The sequence below is a fragment of the Mugil cephalus genome, chromosome 20, assembly GCF_022458985.1.
Source record: "Mugil cephalus isolate CIBA_MC_2020 chromosome 20, CIBA_Mcephalus_1.1, whole genome shotgun sequence".
Lineage (NCBI taxonomy): Eukaryota > Metazoa > Chordata > Actinopteri > Mugiliformes > Mugilidae > Mugil > Mugil cephalus.
The window spans coordinates 15,729,515-15,744,705 of record NC_061789.1 but is presented as its reverse complement, the minus strand read 5'-3'; the positions used below and the strand labels follow the sequence as shown (position 1 = coordinate 15,744,705).

Here is a 15,191-nt window from a genome sequence, read left to right as displayed (position 1 = left end):
CAATGGAAGATAGATATGGAATTAATAAAATTACAATACCAAATTAAGGGTGGACTTTGTTCACTGAAGCCTGAATAAAAAGTTACTATTTCGAAATAGAAATACAGAATGGCCAAAAAAAAGCACCTTGTCATTTCTTAAACAACCATGTCAAAAGACACATGGAAAAGATGTTAGTCTGTTTGAGAAGGGTCAAATCATTGGCATGTATCAAGAAGAGAAAACATGTAATGAGACTGAGGCAGAAACTACCAAAAGTGGGTTAAGAACTGTCCAAGATATTATTAAATACTGGAAGGATAGTGGGGAACCATCGTGATGGGCATATCTTTCATCCTCGTTTTTACAGGATCTCGACTGCATCTCCTCAGACCGAGACCTACTATGTGTACTGGACTTTTGGTCCTATAGTTTAAGAAGCCAAACAGAAAAACATAAAGATGTTTAGAGCATAGACTGTATAAATATGGACTGCGTGTCGCCACTTCCTTGCATTGGCCAAACTGACGCTATTTTCCCAGTGATACGGGCAGAGTCTGCATGGTGTACAGATTCTAAATTGGCCATAGGTGTGAGTGTAAGTGCGAATGGTTGTCTATATACTGTGTATACTGTGTCTCTCAGTGTTAGCCCTGCGAGAGACTGGCGACCTACCTAGGGCCTCTTGCCCATTGGTTATTGTTTATTACCCACATTTCTTTCTAAAGTCAGAGCCCTGTAACTATATAACGGTTGTAGTGGACTGGTGGTCTAATAAGATTCAGTTTCACTGACTGAAAGTGTAGATCTAATAGACAGGAACAGAACAAACAAAAAATCTGATTGTTCTTCTCCTAACTGTATCACACCCTCATCATATCTGTTTGTGTATCATTGAAATAAACTAGGCAGAGCGAGCAACAAAGGAAATCCCACAATGAATAATAAATATAGCTATATTCACAATATACAAATGACCACAGACATATTTAATTTGACTTTTATTTGGTGCATTTGTGCAACAGCTTCAGTGCAGTAGATGAGACATTTTTAGATACTGGAAAAAAGACTGCCGCACACAAAAGAGTCTCTTCAGACCCTTAGTGGTACTGTCTGCCCAGAGCAGAGACCACCACAGCCAGGAACTTCTGCCAGGCCTCCTGGGCTCCAGGGGTGAAGACGCTGGGGCCAAACTTGGCAGCAACGCACACACTGATGATTTCAGCAAGAGCCTACGATGAGAAAGAACGTATTAGAACGGCATTAAAGACAGTGGTTGAAAAGATCAGAATGATGAAAATAAGACATGACATCAGCAATGACTTACCCTGAAGTTATCAGGATCCACGTGAAGCTTCTCAGAGTGCATAGTGCTGAGGCTGGCATAGGCACTCTTGATGTTGTCCAAGTTCTTCACAGCATTTTCCAGCCCACCCATCACTGTCTTGCCGTGCTGGGCCACCTTAGGGTTTCCGAGGATGGCAGCATTGCTGGACAAGTTGCCGAAGGACGCAAAGTGTCTCTGAGTCCAGGGGTACACAATCAGAAGCCTGAAACAATATGATCCAAGATTAAATAATAATAATAATAATAATAATAATAATAATAATAATAATAATAATAATAATAATAATAATAATAATAATAATAATAACGTTTAAAAAAGTGAATTAATATAATATCAGAGTGAATACAATAAAAGACAAGTCACCTGGACAGAGCCTGGGGTCCAATTTCGCCCACATCGAGCTTTCCCCACAGGGATGTGATGGCGCTGCGCTCTGCATCTGTCCACTCGACCATGTTGACGACGTTAAGGAGTTCTTTCAGAAAAATCTGATCGCAAACCTTTCGCAAATGTCAGTCTCTTGCAGGTTTTTATTAATTTCTAATTACCACACCTCCCAGCCTAGGATGCACCTGATTGGCGCAGAGCTGAAGAGAAAACGTGTTGCTACCCGCAGCGAGTCAGATCGGAACCTTGCCAGTACTGGGGGTGACGGGTTCAAAAAAGATAAACCAGACGTAAATTATAAAATTACAACACCAAAATAATATTTTCATGAAGAATGAAACAGTGTAATATTTATTATTATTTATTTATTGTTTTTTATTTATTTATTATGTTAAAGTAACAGACTGATAAAAAGATATAGCATATCTCAAAAAAGGGAGTGGTTGATCGTCAAAACTGCTTTTTGGCAATTTCCATCATGGAGGTGTGGTTTGATACTGGGTGTGGTGCAGTTTGGTTTCATATAAAAAAAGACAGTTAGAAATCGTCATCACCTGCATTTTCATAACAGTGTTACTTGAAGAAAAAGCAGACATGAGTCTCTCTGGAAAAGACAAGTCCGTGGTGAAGGCTTTCTGGGCCAAAGCGTCCTCAAAGTCCGCTGAAATTGGAGCTGAGGCTCTTGGCAGGTTGGTTTTCTTTCTTTAATACATACACTTAACATAATTTCATTTTATTCCTTAATAACATTGTTGTATTTTCACCTTGTTCATCCTTGTTTTGACAGGATGCTGACCTCGTATCCTCAGACCAAGACCTACTTTTCGCACTGGACTGATCTGAGCCCTGGCTCTGCTCAGGTGAAAAAGCATGGTGCAACCATCATGGCTGCAGTTGGAGACGCCGTGGGAAAGATTGATGACCTTACTAGCGGTCTGTCCAGCCTCAGCGAGCTGCATGCCTTCAAGCTCAGAGTGGACCCTGCCAACTTCAGGGTAAGCTGAAGGAACGATCATTGAACCGAACTATTTTTAAATACTGACAGCTTAGATCATTATTAGGCGAGAGTTGTAAATGACCAAATAGGCTGTATTGTTTTATTTTGCTCAAAATATCTCAAATGTGAAGATATGTCACAATCAATTACACAGTTTCTCTTGCTTTGTTTTTTACCGTTCAATATGCAAAGGTGTTTGTTCCTGACTTTACATGTGTGTTTCTCATTCAACAGATCCTGGCCCACAACATCATCTTGGTGTGTGCCATGTTATTCCCTGCAGACTTCACTCCAGAGGTTCATGTCTCCGTCGACAAGTTCCTGCAGAACGTGGCTCTGGCTCTGGCCGAGAGATACCGCTAAAATCCAGCGATCCAAATGCATGTAGTGCAAAAATGCAGCATGCCATCCATAGAAATTTCAAGGCCCAACTTGGGCATCCCATGATGAATATTGAATAAAATCGAAATGTTCACAGATGTTGTCTTTTGCCCATTCTTGACATATCTTGATATTTTTAAAATTAAAGATGAAATGAGCCTTACTGGGGAAAACTATAACTCAACTGAACCTGTGACTATAAAACATCACAGTAGTGAAGGTTTTTCTTTAACTGTTTAACTCCAAGAATCATGACAAGTTTTCAATATTAAACTCCATTTAATGGATTTTCAACAACTAAAGTAGTTAATTGACTTCAATCTTGCCAAATTCCAAATATTAAACTCAGTGTTGTGGCGACATAATAGTTGCCTTTTTGCTTCACTGGATGAACACTGCACACACTGCTGCGATGGGTGATTAATTTTGTGTCCAGAGGATTGCAGTGGATCAGACCGTGTTTGTCTAGCAGTGCATAGGCTGATTTCACACAATATTGATCAAAACATAGAAGAAAACAATAGAAGATTTTTTAATAGCGCAACATCAGCACCAATAGGTAGACACAACTATAATAGACACAGCTGTAGGAAAAAACAGCTGTAGCATACTTTGATAAGGCAGCAAAGTATGGCATGGAGCTCACTGACTGCTGGTGAGTTTATAAGTCCATAAGTTTATCTTATTTTTTATAAGGGCCAACTCACCACAAAATTACTAGCTTAGTTAATGTTTGTGCTTTGCGCGATCCTTAATGCTGCAAGGTTCTACATGAATAACAGCAAAACAAAGTAACAGAAATGCTGTGGTGGTTGGGGAGCTCCAGGCGAACTGGTTCCGCCCTTGTCATTTTTCGCTGGCAGCAGAGCCCACTGCCATTAGTCTCAATAAGACTGAAAAAGGTGACACTGTAACAAGACAGGCACTGAAAAAAGATGGACAAGAAGAAGAAATTTGAAGACTGACACTGAAAAACACATAATAGTATAAATATGATATAGGTATATCATTGAACATTTTTCAATGGCAATACTTGTTTTCATATCAATAAAACTTGTGTTACAATTACAAATATTATTGTCAATGCCAAATTCTTTTTTCAATGCCACAGATTTTGTTTTCAATGACAAATATTAAAGTCAGTGTTGTAACTCCATACTCAGGGCCACTTTATCAATGACTGACCAAACTGGCTTTTCATTTAATTGATCACATACAAGAGGTAGTTCATTTCAATTTATAAGTTTAATAATGCTCCATAGATTAATGATAAAAGACATTTTGTGATATTTTCGTCAACTTTTCAGTCATGACCAGGCTGGACAAGCTGACATGAAAGATAAGTTGGTCACACTTGGTGTGAATTGGCAAACCTTGTCAGTTTTAGGCACATGATTATTTTTGATGCAATGTTATCATTAACTTCAGATGATGCCACCCATTAATACCAAACTGTACAAACTACTCATTTTGGGTCTACAAGGATAAGTCATTACAAAACAGTAAATAACTTAATACATTCCCTTATACCATTTGTTATCTAAAATGGTGAAATATGGTTGATACCAAATTGTACATTTTCAATGAAGGCCCCATAACCGACAACATTGCGTTTACAAGGATGAGTCATTACAGCATTCCTTATGACATCTGTTATTTCAAGTGCTGAAACACATATGGTTAACCAGCTTCATACCTTCTGAGGCAACAATCTAATCATCCTTTACACGAAAACCAGTTTATATGGCCTATTGGCTCTTTTATTCAATTCTACAGGGAAAAGCCTTCAAACAGGCATCAATCCTTATGGGTACACTTGCACAAAGTCAGGGATTTTTTTTTAAGGATTGGAGACGCAATGGTCGACCAAGGAAACTTAGTGAAGCAGATGAAAACACATCAAGCTTTGTTCCCTTTGAAAGGAAGATGTCTAGCAGAGTCATCATCTTAGAACTGGTAGAAGCATCTGATTGGAGCAGAGTCGATGAGAAGATGGGTTGTTGCCCACAATGAGACATATCGGATATTTTAGGATCAGTGGGGAAACAAAAAAAACTTAACAATTTTTCAAAAAGAAGAAAATAATAAACACTTCAAGACCGGTAACCTGTCACAAAAACCACATGAGACGGAAGCTAGACGTAGAAGTAAGTAAAGTTACAATACCAAATTAAGGGTGGACGTTTTGCATGAATGTTCACTGAAGCCAGAATAAAAAGTTGCTATTTCGAAACAGAAATACACAGAATGGCCAAAAAAAGTACCTTCTCATTTCTTAAACAACCATATCGATGTTTGAGAAGGGTCAAATCATTGGCATGTATCAAGAAGAGAAAAGATGTAATGAGATTGAGGCAGAAACTACCAAAAGTGGGTTAAGAACTGTCCAAGATATTATCAAATACTGGAAGGATAGTGGGGAACCATCGTGATGGGTGCACCAGGGTAAGAAAAGAGGCAGATGAAGCGATGTACCTATCGTGCTTAGTGCCTAATGTACAAGCCTGTGGGGGCAGTGCTGTGATCTAGTGATGTAATTGGTTGGGTCTAGGTTCAGCAGCATTATACTTAAAGAATAAGGTCAGCTGACTACCTGATAATACTGAATGACCAGGTTATTCCATCAATGTCTTTTTTCTTTCCTGGTGGCATGAACATATTCGAAGTAGGGGTGGGCGATATGACGATATTAAATCGTGAACGATTCCAACGTGAAGACGATCTGTCAAACTGCAGAGATCGTTGGATCGTCTAGAGCACATTCTATAAATTGCAGTCCTATGCTGATGCACCGACGCACCAGACGTATTACGTCGTCAACCTGACCGACCAATCATAGCGAACTAGGGGCAGTGACGCGCTTTCTTATCCCTTCTTATTTATGTGTGTAGCGGTAGCCGCATGGAGAGCCATGGCTGAAAGCCAAACGGAGTTGGTCACTAAAAAAAACAAAACACTTCCATTATATGGAATAGGTTTGGATTTTGCTCAACTGATGAAGCGCAGGAAAATGTTCTGTGCAAAGTTTGCACAAAACAGATTCGCACGTCGGGTGGCAACACGACAAACCTGCTCAATCATTTGAAGAGGGAGCATCCCAAACAATATGCTGAGAGCCAAACAGGGAGGGGTCCGGCGGCACCGCAGGCAGAGGCAGCAGCTAGCATAACACCGAAACAGTCAACATTAACACAGACATTTAACAAAGGCCCTCCGTATGACAAGTCAAGCCAGCGATGGAAAGAGGTAACAGAAGCAGTTACCTTTCATCTTGAAAAAGATGTGGTATCGTTCAAGACGGTAGAAAACGAGGGGTTCAAACGTGTGCTTAAAGTAGTTGACCCACGGTACGACCTGCCCAGCCGAAAATACTTGTACAACACTGCCATGCCATGCCTCTTAAACTTGTTTGCACGTGCAGGCAAAACTGCGATTATTTAAAATAAAATCAGTTAAGAAAGGTTCTTTGGACTAAATTGTCTGTTTTTCATTTTTCCAATTTACGATCGTGATAAAATCGAAATCGTGATTTTATTTTTTAAAAAAATAAATCGTGGTATGATATTTTTGCCATATCACCCACCCCTAATTCGAAGATGTTAAATCCAGGATTCATTGGGCTCAAATTGTGAAAGAGTGGTTCAGGGAGCATAAGACATAATTTTCCACACATGGATTGGCCACCACAGAGTCCAGACCTGAACACCTCTGAGAATCTGGGCTTCATGCTTTCTGAGGTACAATCAAATCATCTTTTACAAGAAGAAGAGTTTATGTACTGCTATAGCCTATTGGCTATTGTATTTTACCCACATTTCTTTCTAAAGTCAGAGCCCGTAACTACACACGTGGACAAAATTGTTGGTATCTCTCAGTTAAAGAAAAAAACCACAATTGCCACAAAAATAACTTGAATTTGACAAAAGTAAAAGTTCTATGAAACTGAACAAATGAAAATCCAATATTGATTTTGAACCGTGGTTCAACAGAATTATTTAAAAATTTATTCTCATTAAACAAGTCTGGACAAAAATTATGGTACACATAATATTTTGTTGCACAACCTTTTGAGGCAATCACTGCAATGAAACGTTTCCTGTAACTGTCAATGAGTCTTCTGCACCTCTCAGCCGGTATTTTGGCCCACTCCTCATGAGCAAACAGCTCCAGTTGTCTCAGGTTAGAAGGGTGCCTTTTCCAGACAGAATGTTTCAGCTCCTTCCAAACATGCTTCATAGGATTGAGGTCAGGGCTCATAGAAGGCCACTTCAGAATAGTCCGATGTTTTCCTCTTAGCAATTCTTGGGTGTTTGTAGCTGTGTGTTTTGGGTCATTATCCTGTTGCAAGACCCACGACATTCGACTGAGACCAAGCTTTCAGACGCTGGGCAGTACATTTCTCTCTAGAATCCCTTGATAGTCTTGAGATTTAATTGTACCCCGCACAGATTCAAGACACCCTGTGCCAGATGCAGCAAAGCAGCCCCAGAACAAACCAGAGCCTCCTCCACGTTTCTTTTCTTGATATGCTTCATTTTTCCGTCTGTGAACATAGAGCGGATTTGCCTTGGCAAAAAGTTCCATTTTTGTATCATCTTTCCATAGGACGTTCTCCCAGAAGCCTTGTGGCTTGTCTACATGTAGTTTGGCAAATTCCAGTCTGGCTTTTTTTTACGATTTGTTTTCAACAATGGTGTCCTCCTTGGTCATCTCCCTTAAAGTCCACTTTGGCTCGAACAACGACGGATGGTCATCTGACACTCATGTTCTTGATGCTTGAAGTTCACCCATAATCTCTTTATAAGTTTTTCTGGGATCTCTTATCACCATTTGTATTATCCATCTCTTTGATTCATCAATTTTCCTCCTGCAGCCACGTCCAGGGAGGTTGGCTACAGTCCCATGGATCTTAAATTTCTGAATAATATGTGCAATTGTAGTCACAGGAACATCAAGCTGCTTGGAGTTGGTCTTATAGCCGTTACCTTTAACATGCTTGTCTATAATTTTCTTTCTAATCTCCTGAGACAACTCTTTCCTTCGCTTCCTCTGGTCCATGTTGAGTGTGGTACACACCATGTCACCAAACAGCACAGTGACTACCTATAGCCCTATATATAGGCCCACTGACTGATTACAAGATTGTGGACAGATGCAATGCTAATTAGTGGACACACCTTGATTTCACATGTCCTTTTGGTCACATTATTTTCAGTCTTTTCTAGGGGTAGCATAATTTTTGTCCAGGACTGTTTAATGAGTTTTTTTTTTTTTTTTATTCTGTTGAACCACAGTTCAACAATAAATAACTGTTGTAGTGGACTGATGGTCTAATAAGGTTCAGTTTCACTGAATGAAAGTGCAGATCTAATAGACAGGAACTGAACAACCAAAAAATCTGATTGTTCTTCTCCTAACTCCTAAATCACACCCTCATTATAACTGTTTATGGGTATTTCTGTGTATCATATAAATAAACTAGGCAGAGTGAGCAACAAAGGAAATCCCACAATGAATGATAAATATAGCTATATTCACAATATGCAAATGATCACAGATAAAGAGGTTTGTTTAATTTTACTTTTATTAGGTGCATTTGTGCAAACGCTTCAATGCAGTAGATGAGGATTTTTTACATACTGCTTTAAAGACTGCTGCACACAAAAGAGTCTCTCCAGACCCTTAGTGGTACTGTCTTCCCAGAGCAGAGACCACCGCACCCAGGAACTTCTGCCAGGCCTCCTGGACTCCAGGGGTGAAGACGCTGGGGCCAAACTTGGCAGCAACACACACACTGATGATTTCAGCAAGAGCCTACGATGAGAAAGAACGTATGAGAACAGCATTAAAGACAGTGGTTGAAAAGATCAGAATGATAAAAATAAGACATCAGCAGTGACTTACCCTGAAGTTATCAGGATCCACGTGAAGCTTCTCAGAGTGCATAGTGCTGAGGCTGGCATAGGCACTCTTGATGTTGTCCAAGTTCTTCACGGCATTTTCCAGCCCACCCATCACTGTCTTGCCGTGCTGGGCCACCTTAGGGTTTCCGAGGATGGCAGCATTGCTGGACAAGTTGCCGAAGGACGCAAAGTGTCTCTGAGTCCAGGGATACACAATCAGAAGCCTGAAACAATATGATCCAAGATCAAAAAAAAAAAAAAGAAAGAAGAAGAAAGGTCAAAAAAAGTGAATTAATATAATATCAGAGTGATACAATAAAATACAAGTCACCTGGTCAGAGCCTGGGGTCCAATTTCGCCCACATCAATCTTTCCCCACAGGGATGTGATGGCGCTGCGCTCTGCATCTGTCCACTCAACCATGTTGACGACGTTAAGGAGTTCTTTCAGAAAATCTGATCGCAATCCTTTTGCAAATGTCAGTCTCTTGCAGGTTTTATTAATTTCTAATTGCCACACCTCCCAGCCTAGGAAGCACCTGATTGGAGCAGAGCTGAAGAGAAAATGGGTTGCTCCCCACAGCGAGTCAGATCGGAACATTGCCAGTACTGGGGGTGACGATCCAAAAAAACAAAATAACACCGTACAAACTGATAAAAAATATATAGCCTATCCCAAAAAAAGGGAGTGGTTAATCTCCAAAACTGGCTTTTGGCAATTTCCTTTATGGAGGTGTGGTTTGATACTGGGTGTGGTGCAGTTTGGTTCCATATAAAAAAAGGACAGTTACAAACCATCCTTACCTGCATTTTCATAACAGTGTTACTTGAAGAAAACGCAGACATGAGTCTCTCTGGAAAAGACAAGTCCGTGGTGAAGGCTTTCTGGGCCAAAGCGTCCTCAAAGTCCGCTGAAATTGGAGCTGAGGCTCTTGGCAGGTTGGTTTTCTTCCTTTAATACAAAGACTTAACATAATTTTTATTTTCTTCCTTAATAACATTGTTCTATTTTCATCTCGTTCATCCTCGTTTTGACAGGATGCTGACCTCGTATCCTCAGACCAAGACCTACTTTTCGCACTGGACTGATCTGAGCCCTGGCTCTGCTCAGGTGAAAAAGCATGGTGCAACCATCATGGCTGCAGTTGGAGACGCCGTGGGAAAGATTGATGACCTTACTGGTGGTCTGTCCAGCCTCAGTGAGCTGCATGCCTTCAAGCTCAGAGTGGACCCTGCCAACTTCAGGGTAAGCTGAAGGAATGATCATTGAACCAAACTAGTTTTAAATACTGACAGCTTAGATCATTATTAGGCGAGAGTTGTAAACGACCAAATAGACTGTATGGTTTTTATTTTGCTCAAAATATCTCAAATGTGAAGATATGTCACAATCAATTACACAGTTTCTCTTGCTTTATTTTTTACCGTTCAATATGCAAAGGTGTTTGTTCCTGACTTTACATGTGTGTTTCTCATTCAACAGATCCTGGCCCACAACATCATCTTGGTGTGTGCCATGTTATTCCCTGCAGACTTCACTGCAGAGGTTCATGTCTCCGTCGACAAGTTCCTGCAGAACGTGGCCCTGGCTCTGGCCGAGAGATACCGCTAAAATCCAGCGATCCAAACGCATGTAGTGCAAAAATGCAGCATGCCATCCACAGAAATGTCAAAGCCCAACTTGGGCAGCCCATGATGAATATTGAATAAAATCGAAATGTTCACAGATGTTGTCTTTTGCCCATTCTTGACATAAGTTGATATTTTTTAAATTAAAGATGAATTGAGCCTTACTGGGGAAAACTATAACTCAACTGAACCCGTGACTATAAAACATCACAGTAGTGAACTTTTTCTTTAACTATTTAACTCCAAGAATTGTGACAAGTTTTCAATATAATACTCCATTTAATGCATTTTTCAAAAACTAAAGTAATCAATTGATATCAATCTTGCCAAATTCCAAATATTAAAGTCAGTGTTGTGGCTCCATAGCCTTTCTTTTCTAATGCTTTATAAGGACCTACTCACTGCAAAATTACTAGGAAATTAGCTAGCTTAGTTATTGTTTGTGCTTTGTGCGATCCTTAATGCTGCAAGGTTCTACATGAATAACAACAAAACAAAGTAACAGAAATACTGGTGGTTGGGGAGCTCCAGGCGAACTGGTTCTGCCCTTGTCAGTTTTTGCTGGCAGCAGAGCCCACTGCTGTTAGTCTCAATAAGACTGAAAAAGGCAACACTGTAAAAAGACAGACACTGAAAAAAGATGGACAAGAAGAACAAATCTGAAGACTGAAACTGAAAAACACATAATAATATCAATATGATATAGGTATATCATTGAACATTTTTCAATGGCAATACTTGTTTTCGTATCAATACAACTTGTGTTACAATGACAAATATTATTGTCAATGCCAAATTCTTTTTTCAGTGCGAAAGATTCTGTTTTCAATGCCAAATATTAAAGTCAGTGTTGTAACTCCATACTCAGGGCCACTTTATCAATGACTGACCAAACTGGCTTTTCATTTAATTGATCACACGCAATCAACAAGTTTTAGGTGATTCGTTTTAATTTAGAAGTTTAATAATGCTCCATAGATCAGTGATAAAAAACATTTCGTCCAAGTGATGTTTTCGTCAACTTTTCAGTCATGACCAGGCTGGACAAGCTGACATGAAAGATAAGTTGGTCACACTTGGTGTGAATTGGCAAACCTTATCAGGTTTGGGCACATGATTATTTTTGATGCCATGTTATCATTAACTTCAGATGATGCCACCCATTAATACCAAACTGTACAAACTACTCATTTTGGGTCTACAAGGATAAGTCATTACAAAACAGTAAATAACTTAATACATTCCCTTATACCATTTGTTATCTAAAATGGTGAAATATGGTTGCTACCAAATTGTATATTTTCAATGAAGGCACCATAACTGGTAACATTGCGTTTACAAGGATTAGTCATTACAGCATTCCTTATGACATCTGTTATTTCAAGTGCTGAAACACATATGGTTAACCAGCTTCATACCTTCTGAGGCAACAATTGAATCACCCTTTACAAGAAAAACAATTTATATGGCCTATTGGCTCTTTTATTCAGTCCTATAGGGAAAAGCCATCAAACCTGCATCAATCCTTACGGGTACACTTGCACATAGTCAGGGATTTTTTTTAAGGATTGGAGACGCAGTGATCGGCCAAGGAAACTTAGTGAAACAGATGAAAATACATCAAGCTGGTTTCCCTTCGAAAGGAAAATGTCCAGCAGAGTCATCATCTCAGAACTGGTAGAAGCACCTGATTGGAGCAGAGTCGATGAGAAGATGGGTTGTTGCTCACAATGAGACATATCGGATATTTGAGGATCAGTGGGGAAAAACACTTGGCAATTTTTCAAAATGAAAGAAAAGAAGAAAATAATAATAAACACTTCAAGACCACTAACTAACTATATAACACCCTCATTATGACTCTTTATGGGTATTTGTGTATCATTGAAATAAAATAGGCAGAGCGAGCAACAAAGGAAATCCCACAATGATTAATAAATATAGTTATATTCACAATATGCAAATTATCACAGACAAAGAGGTTTGGTTAATTTGACTTTTATTAGGTGCATTTGTGCAACAGCTTCAGTGCAGTAGATGAGACATTTTTAGATACTGGAAAAAAGACTGCTGCACACAAAAGAGTCTCTCCAGACCCTTAGTGGTACTGTCTTCCCAGAGCAGAGACCACCACAGCCAGGAACTTCTGCCAGGCCTCCTGGACTCCAGGGGTGAAGACGCTGGGGCCAAACTTGGCAGCAACACACACACTGATGATTTCAGCAAGAGCCTACGATGAGAAAGGACGTATGAGAACGCCATTAAAGACAATGGTTGAAAAGATCAGAATGATGAAAATAAGACATCAGCAGTGACTTACCCTGAAGTTATCAGGATCCACGTGAAGCTTCTCAGAGTGCATAGTGCTGAGGGTGGCATAGGCACTCTTGATGTTGTCCAAGTTCTTCACGGCATTTTCCAGCCCACCCATCACTGTCTTGCCGTGCTGGGCCACCTTAGGGTTTCCGAGGATGGCAGCATTGCTGGACAAGTTGCCGAAGGACGCAAAGTGTCTCTGAGTCCAGGGATACACAATCAGAAGCCTGAAACAATATGATCCGAGATCAAAAAAAAAGAAGAAGAAGAACGGTCAAAAAAGTGAATTAATATAATATCGGAGTGAATACAGTAAAATACAAGTCACCTGGTCAGAGCCTGGGGTCCAATTTCGCCCACATCGAGCTTTCCCCACAGGGATGTGATGGCGCTGCGCTCTGCATCTGTCCACTCGACCATGTTGACGACGTTAAGGAGTTCTTTCAGAAAATCTGATCGCAATCCTTTCGAAAATATTAGCCTCTTGCAGGTTTTATTAATTTCTAATTGCCACACCTCCCAGCCTAGGAAGCACCTGATTGGAGCAGAGCTGAAGAGAAAATGGGTTGCTCCCCACAGCGAGTCAGATCGGAACATTGCCAGTACTGGGGGTGACGGGTTCAAAAAAACAAAATAACACCGTACAAACTGATAAAAAATATATAGCCTATCCCAAAAAAGGGAGTGGTTAATCTCCAAAACTGGCTTTTGGCAATTTCCTTTATGGAGGTGTGGTTTGATACTGGGTGTGGTGCAGTTTGGTTTCATATAAAAAAGGACAGTTACAAACCATCCTTACCTGCATTTTCATAACAGTGTTACTTGAAGAAAACGCAGACATGAGTCTCTCTGGAAAAGACAAGTCCGTGGTGAAGGCTTTCTGGGCCAAAGCGTCCTCAAAGTCCGCTGAAATTGGAGCTGAGGCTCTTGGCAGGTTGGTTTTCTTCCTTTAATACATACACTTAACATAATTTCATTTTATTCCTTAATAACATTGTTCTATTTTCATCTCGTTCATCCTCGTTTTAACAGGATGCTGACCTCGTATCCTCAGACCAAGACCTACTTTTCGCACTGGACTGATCTGAGCCCTGGCTCTGCTCAGGTGAAAAAGCATGGTGCAACCATCATGGCTGCAGTTGGAGACGCCGTGGGAAAGATTGATGACCTTACTGGTGGTCTGTCCAGCCTCAGTGAGCTGCATGCCTTCAAGCTCAGAGTGGACCCTGCCAACTTCAGGGTAAGCTGAAGGAACGATCAATGCACCAAACTATTTTTAAATACTGACAGCTTAGATCATTATTAGGCGAGAGTTGTAAACGACCATATAGGCTGTATGGTTTTTATTTTGCTCATAAAATCTCAAATGTGAAGATATGTAACAATCAATTACACAGTTTCTCTTGCTTTGTTTTTTACCGTTCAATATGCAAAGGTGTTTGTTCCTGACTTTACATGTGTGTTTCTCATTCAACAGATCCTGGCCCACAACATCATCTTGGTGTGTGCCATGTTATTCCCTGCAGACTTCACTGCAGAGGTTCATGTCTCCGTCGACAAGTTCCTGCAGAACGTGGCTCTGGCTCTGGCCGAGAGATACCGCTAAAATCCAGCGATCCAAACGCATGTAGTGCAAAAATGCAGCATGCCATCCATAGAAATGTCAAGGCCCAACTTGGCCAGCCCATGATGAATATTGAATAAAATCGAAATGTTCACAGATGTTAACTTTTGCCCATTCTTGACATATGTTGATATTTTTAAAATTAAAGATGAATTGAGCCTTACTGGGGAAAACTATAACTCAACTGAACCCGTGACTATAAAACATCACAGCAGTGAAGGTCTTTCTTGAACTGTTTAACTCCAAGATTCGTGACAAGTTTTCAATATAATACTCCATTTAATGCATTTTTCAAAAACTAAAGTAATCAATTGACTTACATCTTACCAAATTCCAAATATTAAAGTCAGTGTTATGGCTCCACAGTAGTTGCCTTTCTTTTCTAATGCTTTATAAGGACCGACTCACCACAAAATTACTAGGAAATTAGCTAGCTTAGTTAATGTTTGTGCTTTGTGCGATCCTTAATGCTGCAAGGTTCTACATGAATAACAGCAAAACAAAGTAACAGAAATACTGTGGTGGTTGGGGAGCTCCAGGCGAACTGGTTCCGCCCTTGTCATTTTTTGCTGGCAGCAGAGCCCACTGCCATTAGTCTCAATAAGACTGAAAAAGGCGACACTGTAAA

General features: G+C 40.1%; 6 protein-coding genes across 6 annotated transcripts; 3 read left to right on the top strand and 3 right to left on the bottom strand.

Moving 5' to 3' along the window:
- Positions 1-963: 963 nt before the first annotated feature.
- On the bottom strand, positions 964-1,852 carry LOC124997682 (hemoglobin subunit beta-B-like). Its single transcript, XM_047571597.1, has 3 exons — positions 1,691-1,852; positions 1,307-1,529; positions 964-1,211 (listed from the first exon to the last, which is right to left on the bottom strand). The coding sequence occupies exons 1-3, from the start codon at positions 1,780-1,782 to the stop codon at positions 1,080-1,082; spliced, it is 447 nt and encodes a 148-aa protein (XP_047427553.1). The 5' UTR covers positions 1,783-1,852; the 3' UTR covers positions 964-1,079.
- A 390-nt stretch (positions 1,853-2,242) lies between these two features.
- On the top strand, positions 2,243-3,188 carry LOC124997683 (hemoglobin subunit alpha-A-like). Its single transcript, XM_047571598.1, has 3 exons — positions 2,243-2,403; positions 2,502-2,709; positions 2,946-3,188. The coding sequence occupies exons 1-3, from the start codon at positions 2,309-2,311 to the stop codon at positions 3,072-3,074; spliced, it is 432 nt and encodes a 143-aa protein (XP_047427554.1). The 5' UTR covers positions 2,243-2,308; the 3' UTR covers positions 3,075-3,188.
- A 5,470-nt stretch (positions 3,189-8,658) lies between these two features.
- On the bottom strand, positions 8,659-9,487 carry LOC124998314 (hemoglobin subunit beta-B). The gene is made up of 3 exons (XM_047572598.1): positions 9,327-9,487; positions 8,997-9,219; positions 8,659-8,906 (listed from the first exon to the last, which is right to left on the bottom strand). The coding sequence occupies exons 1-3, from the start codon at positions 9,416-9,418 to the stop codon at positions 8,775-8,777; spliced, it is 447 nt and encodes a 148-aa protein (XP_047428554.1). The 5' UTR covers positions 9,419-9,487; the 3' UTR covers positions 8,659-8,774.
- A 276-nt stretch (positions 9,488-9,763) lies between these two features.
- Positions 9,764-10,720, top strand: LOC124998315 (hemoglobin subunit alpha-A-like). The gene is made up of 3 exons (XM_047572599.1): positions 9,764-9,933; positions 10,033-10,240; positions 10,478-10,720. Exons 1-3 carry the CDS (start codon positions 9,839-9,841, stop codon positions 10,604-10,606), a joined length of 432 nt encoding a protein of 143 aa, XP_047428555.1. The 5' UTR covers positions 9,764-9,838; the 3' UTR covers positions 10,607-10,720.
- Positions 10,721-12,605: 1,885 nt separating this feature from the next.
- Positions 12,606-13,428, bottom strand: LOC124998276 (hemoglobin subunit beta-B-like). The gene is made up of 3 exons (XM_047572551.1): positions 13,268-13,428; positions 12,944-13,166; positions 12,606-12,853 (listed from the first exon to the last, which is right to left on the bottom strand). The coding sequence occupies exons 1-3, from the start codon at positions 13,357-13,359 to the stop codon at positions 12,722-12,724; spliced, it is 447 nt and encodes a 148-aa protein (XP_047428507.1). The 5' UTR covers positions 13,360-13,428; the 3' UTR covers positions 12,606-12,721.
- Positions 13,429-13,703: 275 nt separating this feature from the next.
- Positions 13,704-14,667, top strand: LOC124998277 (hemoglobin subunit alpha-A-like). Its single transcript, XM_047572552.1, has 3 exons — positions 13,704-13,873; positions 13,972-14,179; positions 14,417-14,667. The coding sequence occupies exons 1-3, from the start codon at positions 13,779-13,781 to the stop codon at positions 14,543-14,545; spliced, it is 432 nt and encodes a 143-aa protein (XP_047428508.1). The 5' UTR covers positions 13,704-13,778; the 3' UTR covers positions 14,546-14,667.
- Positions 14,668-15,191: the final 524 nt, after the last annotated feature.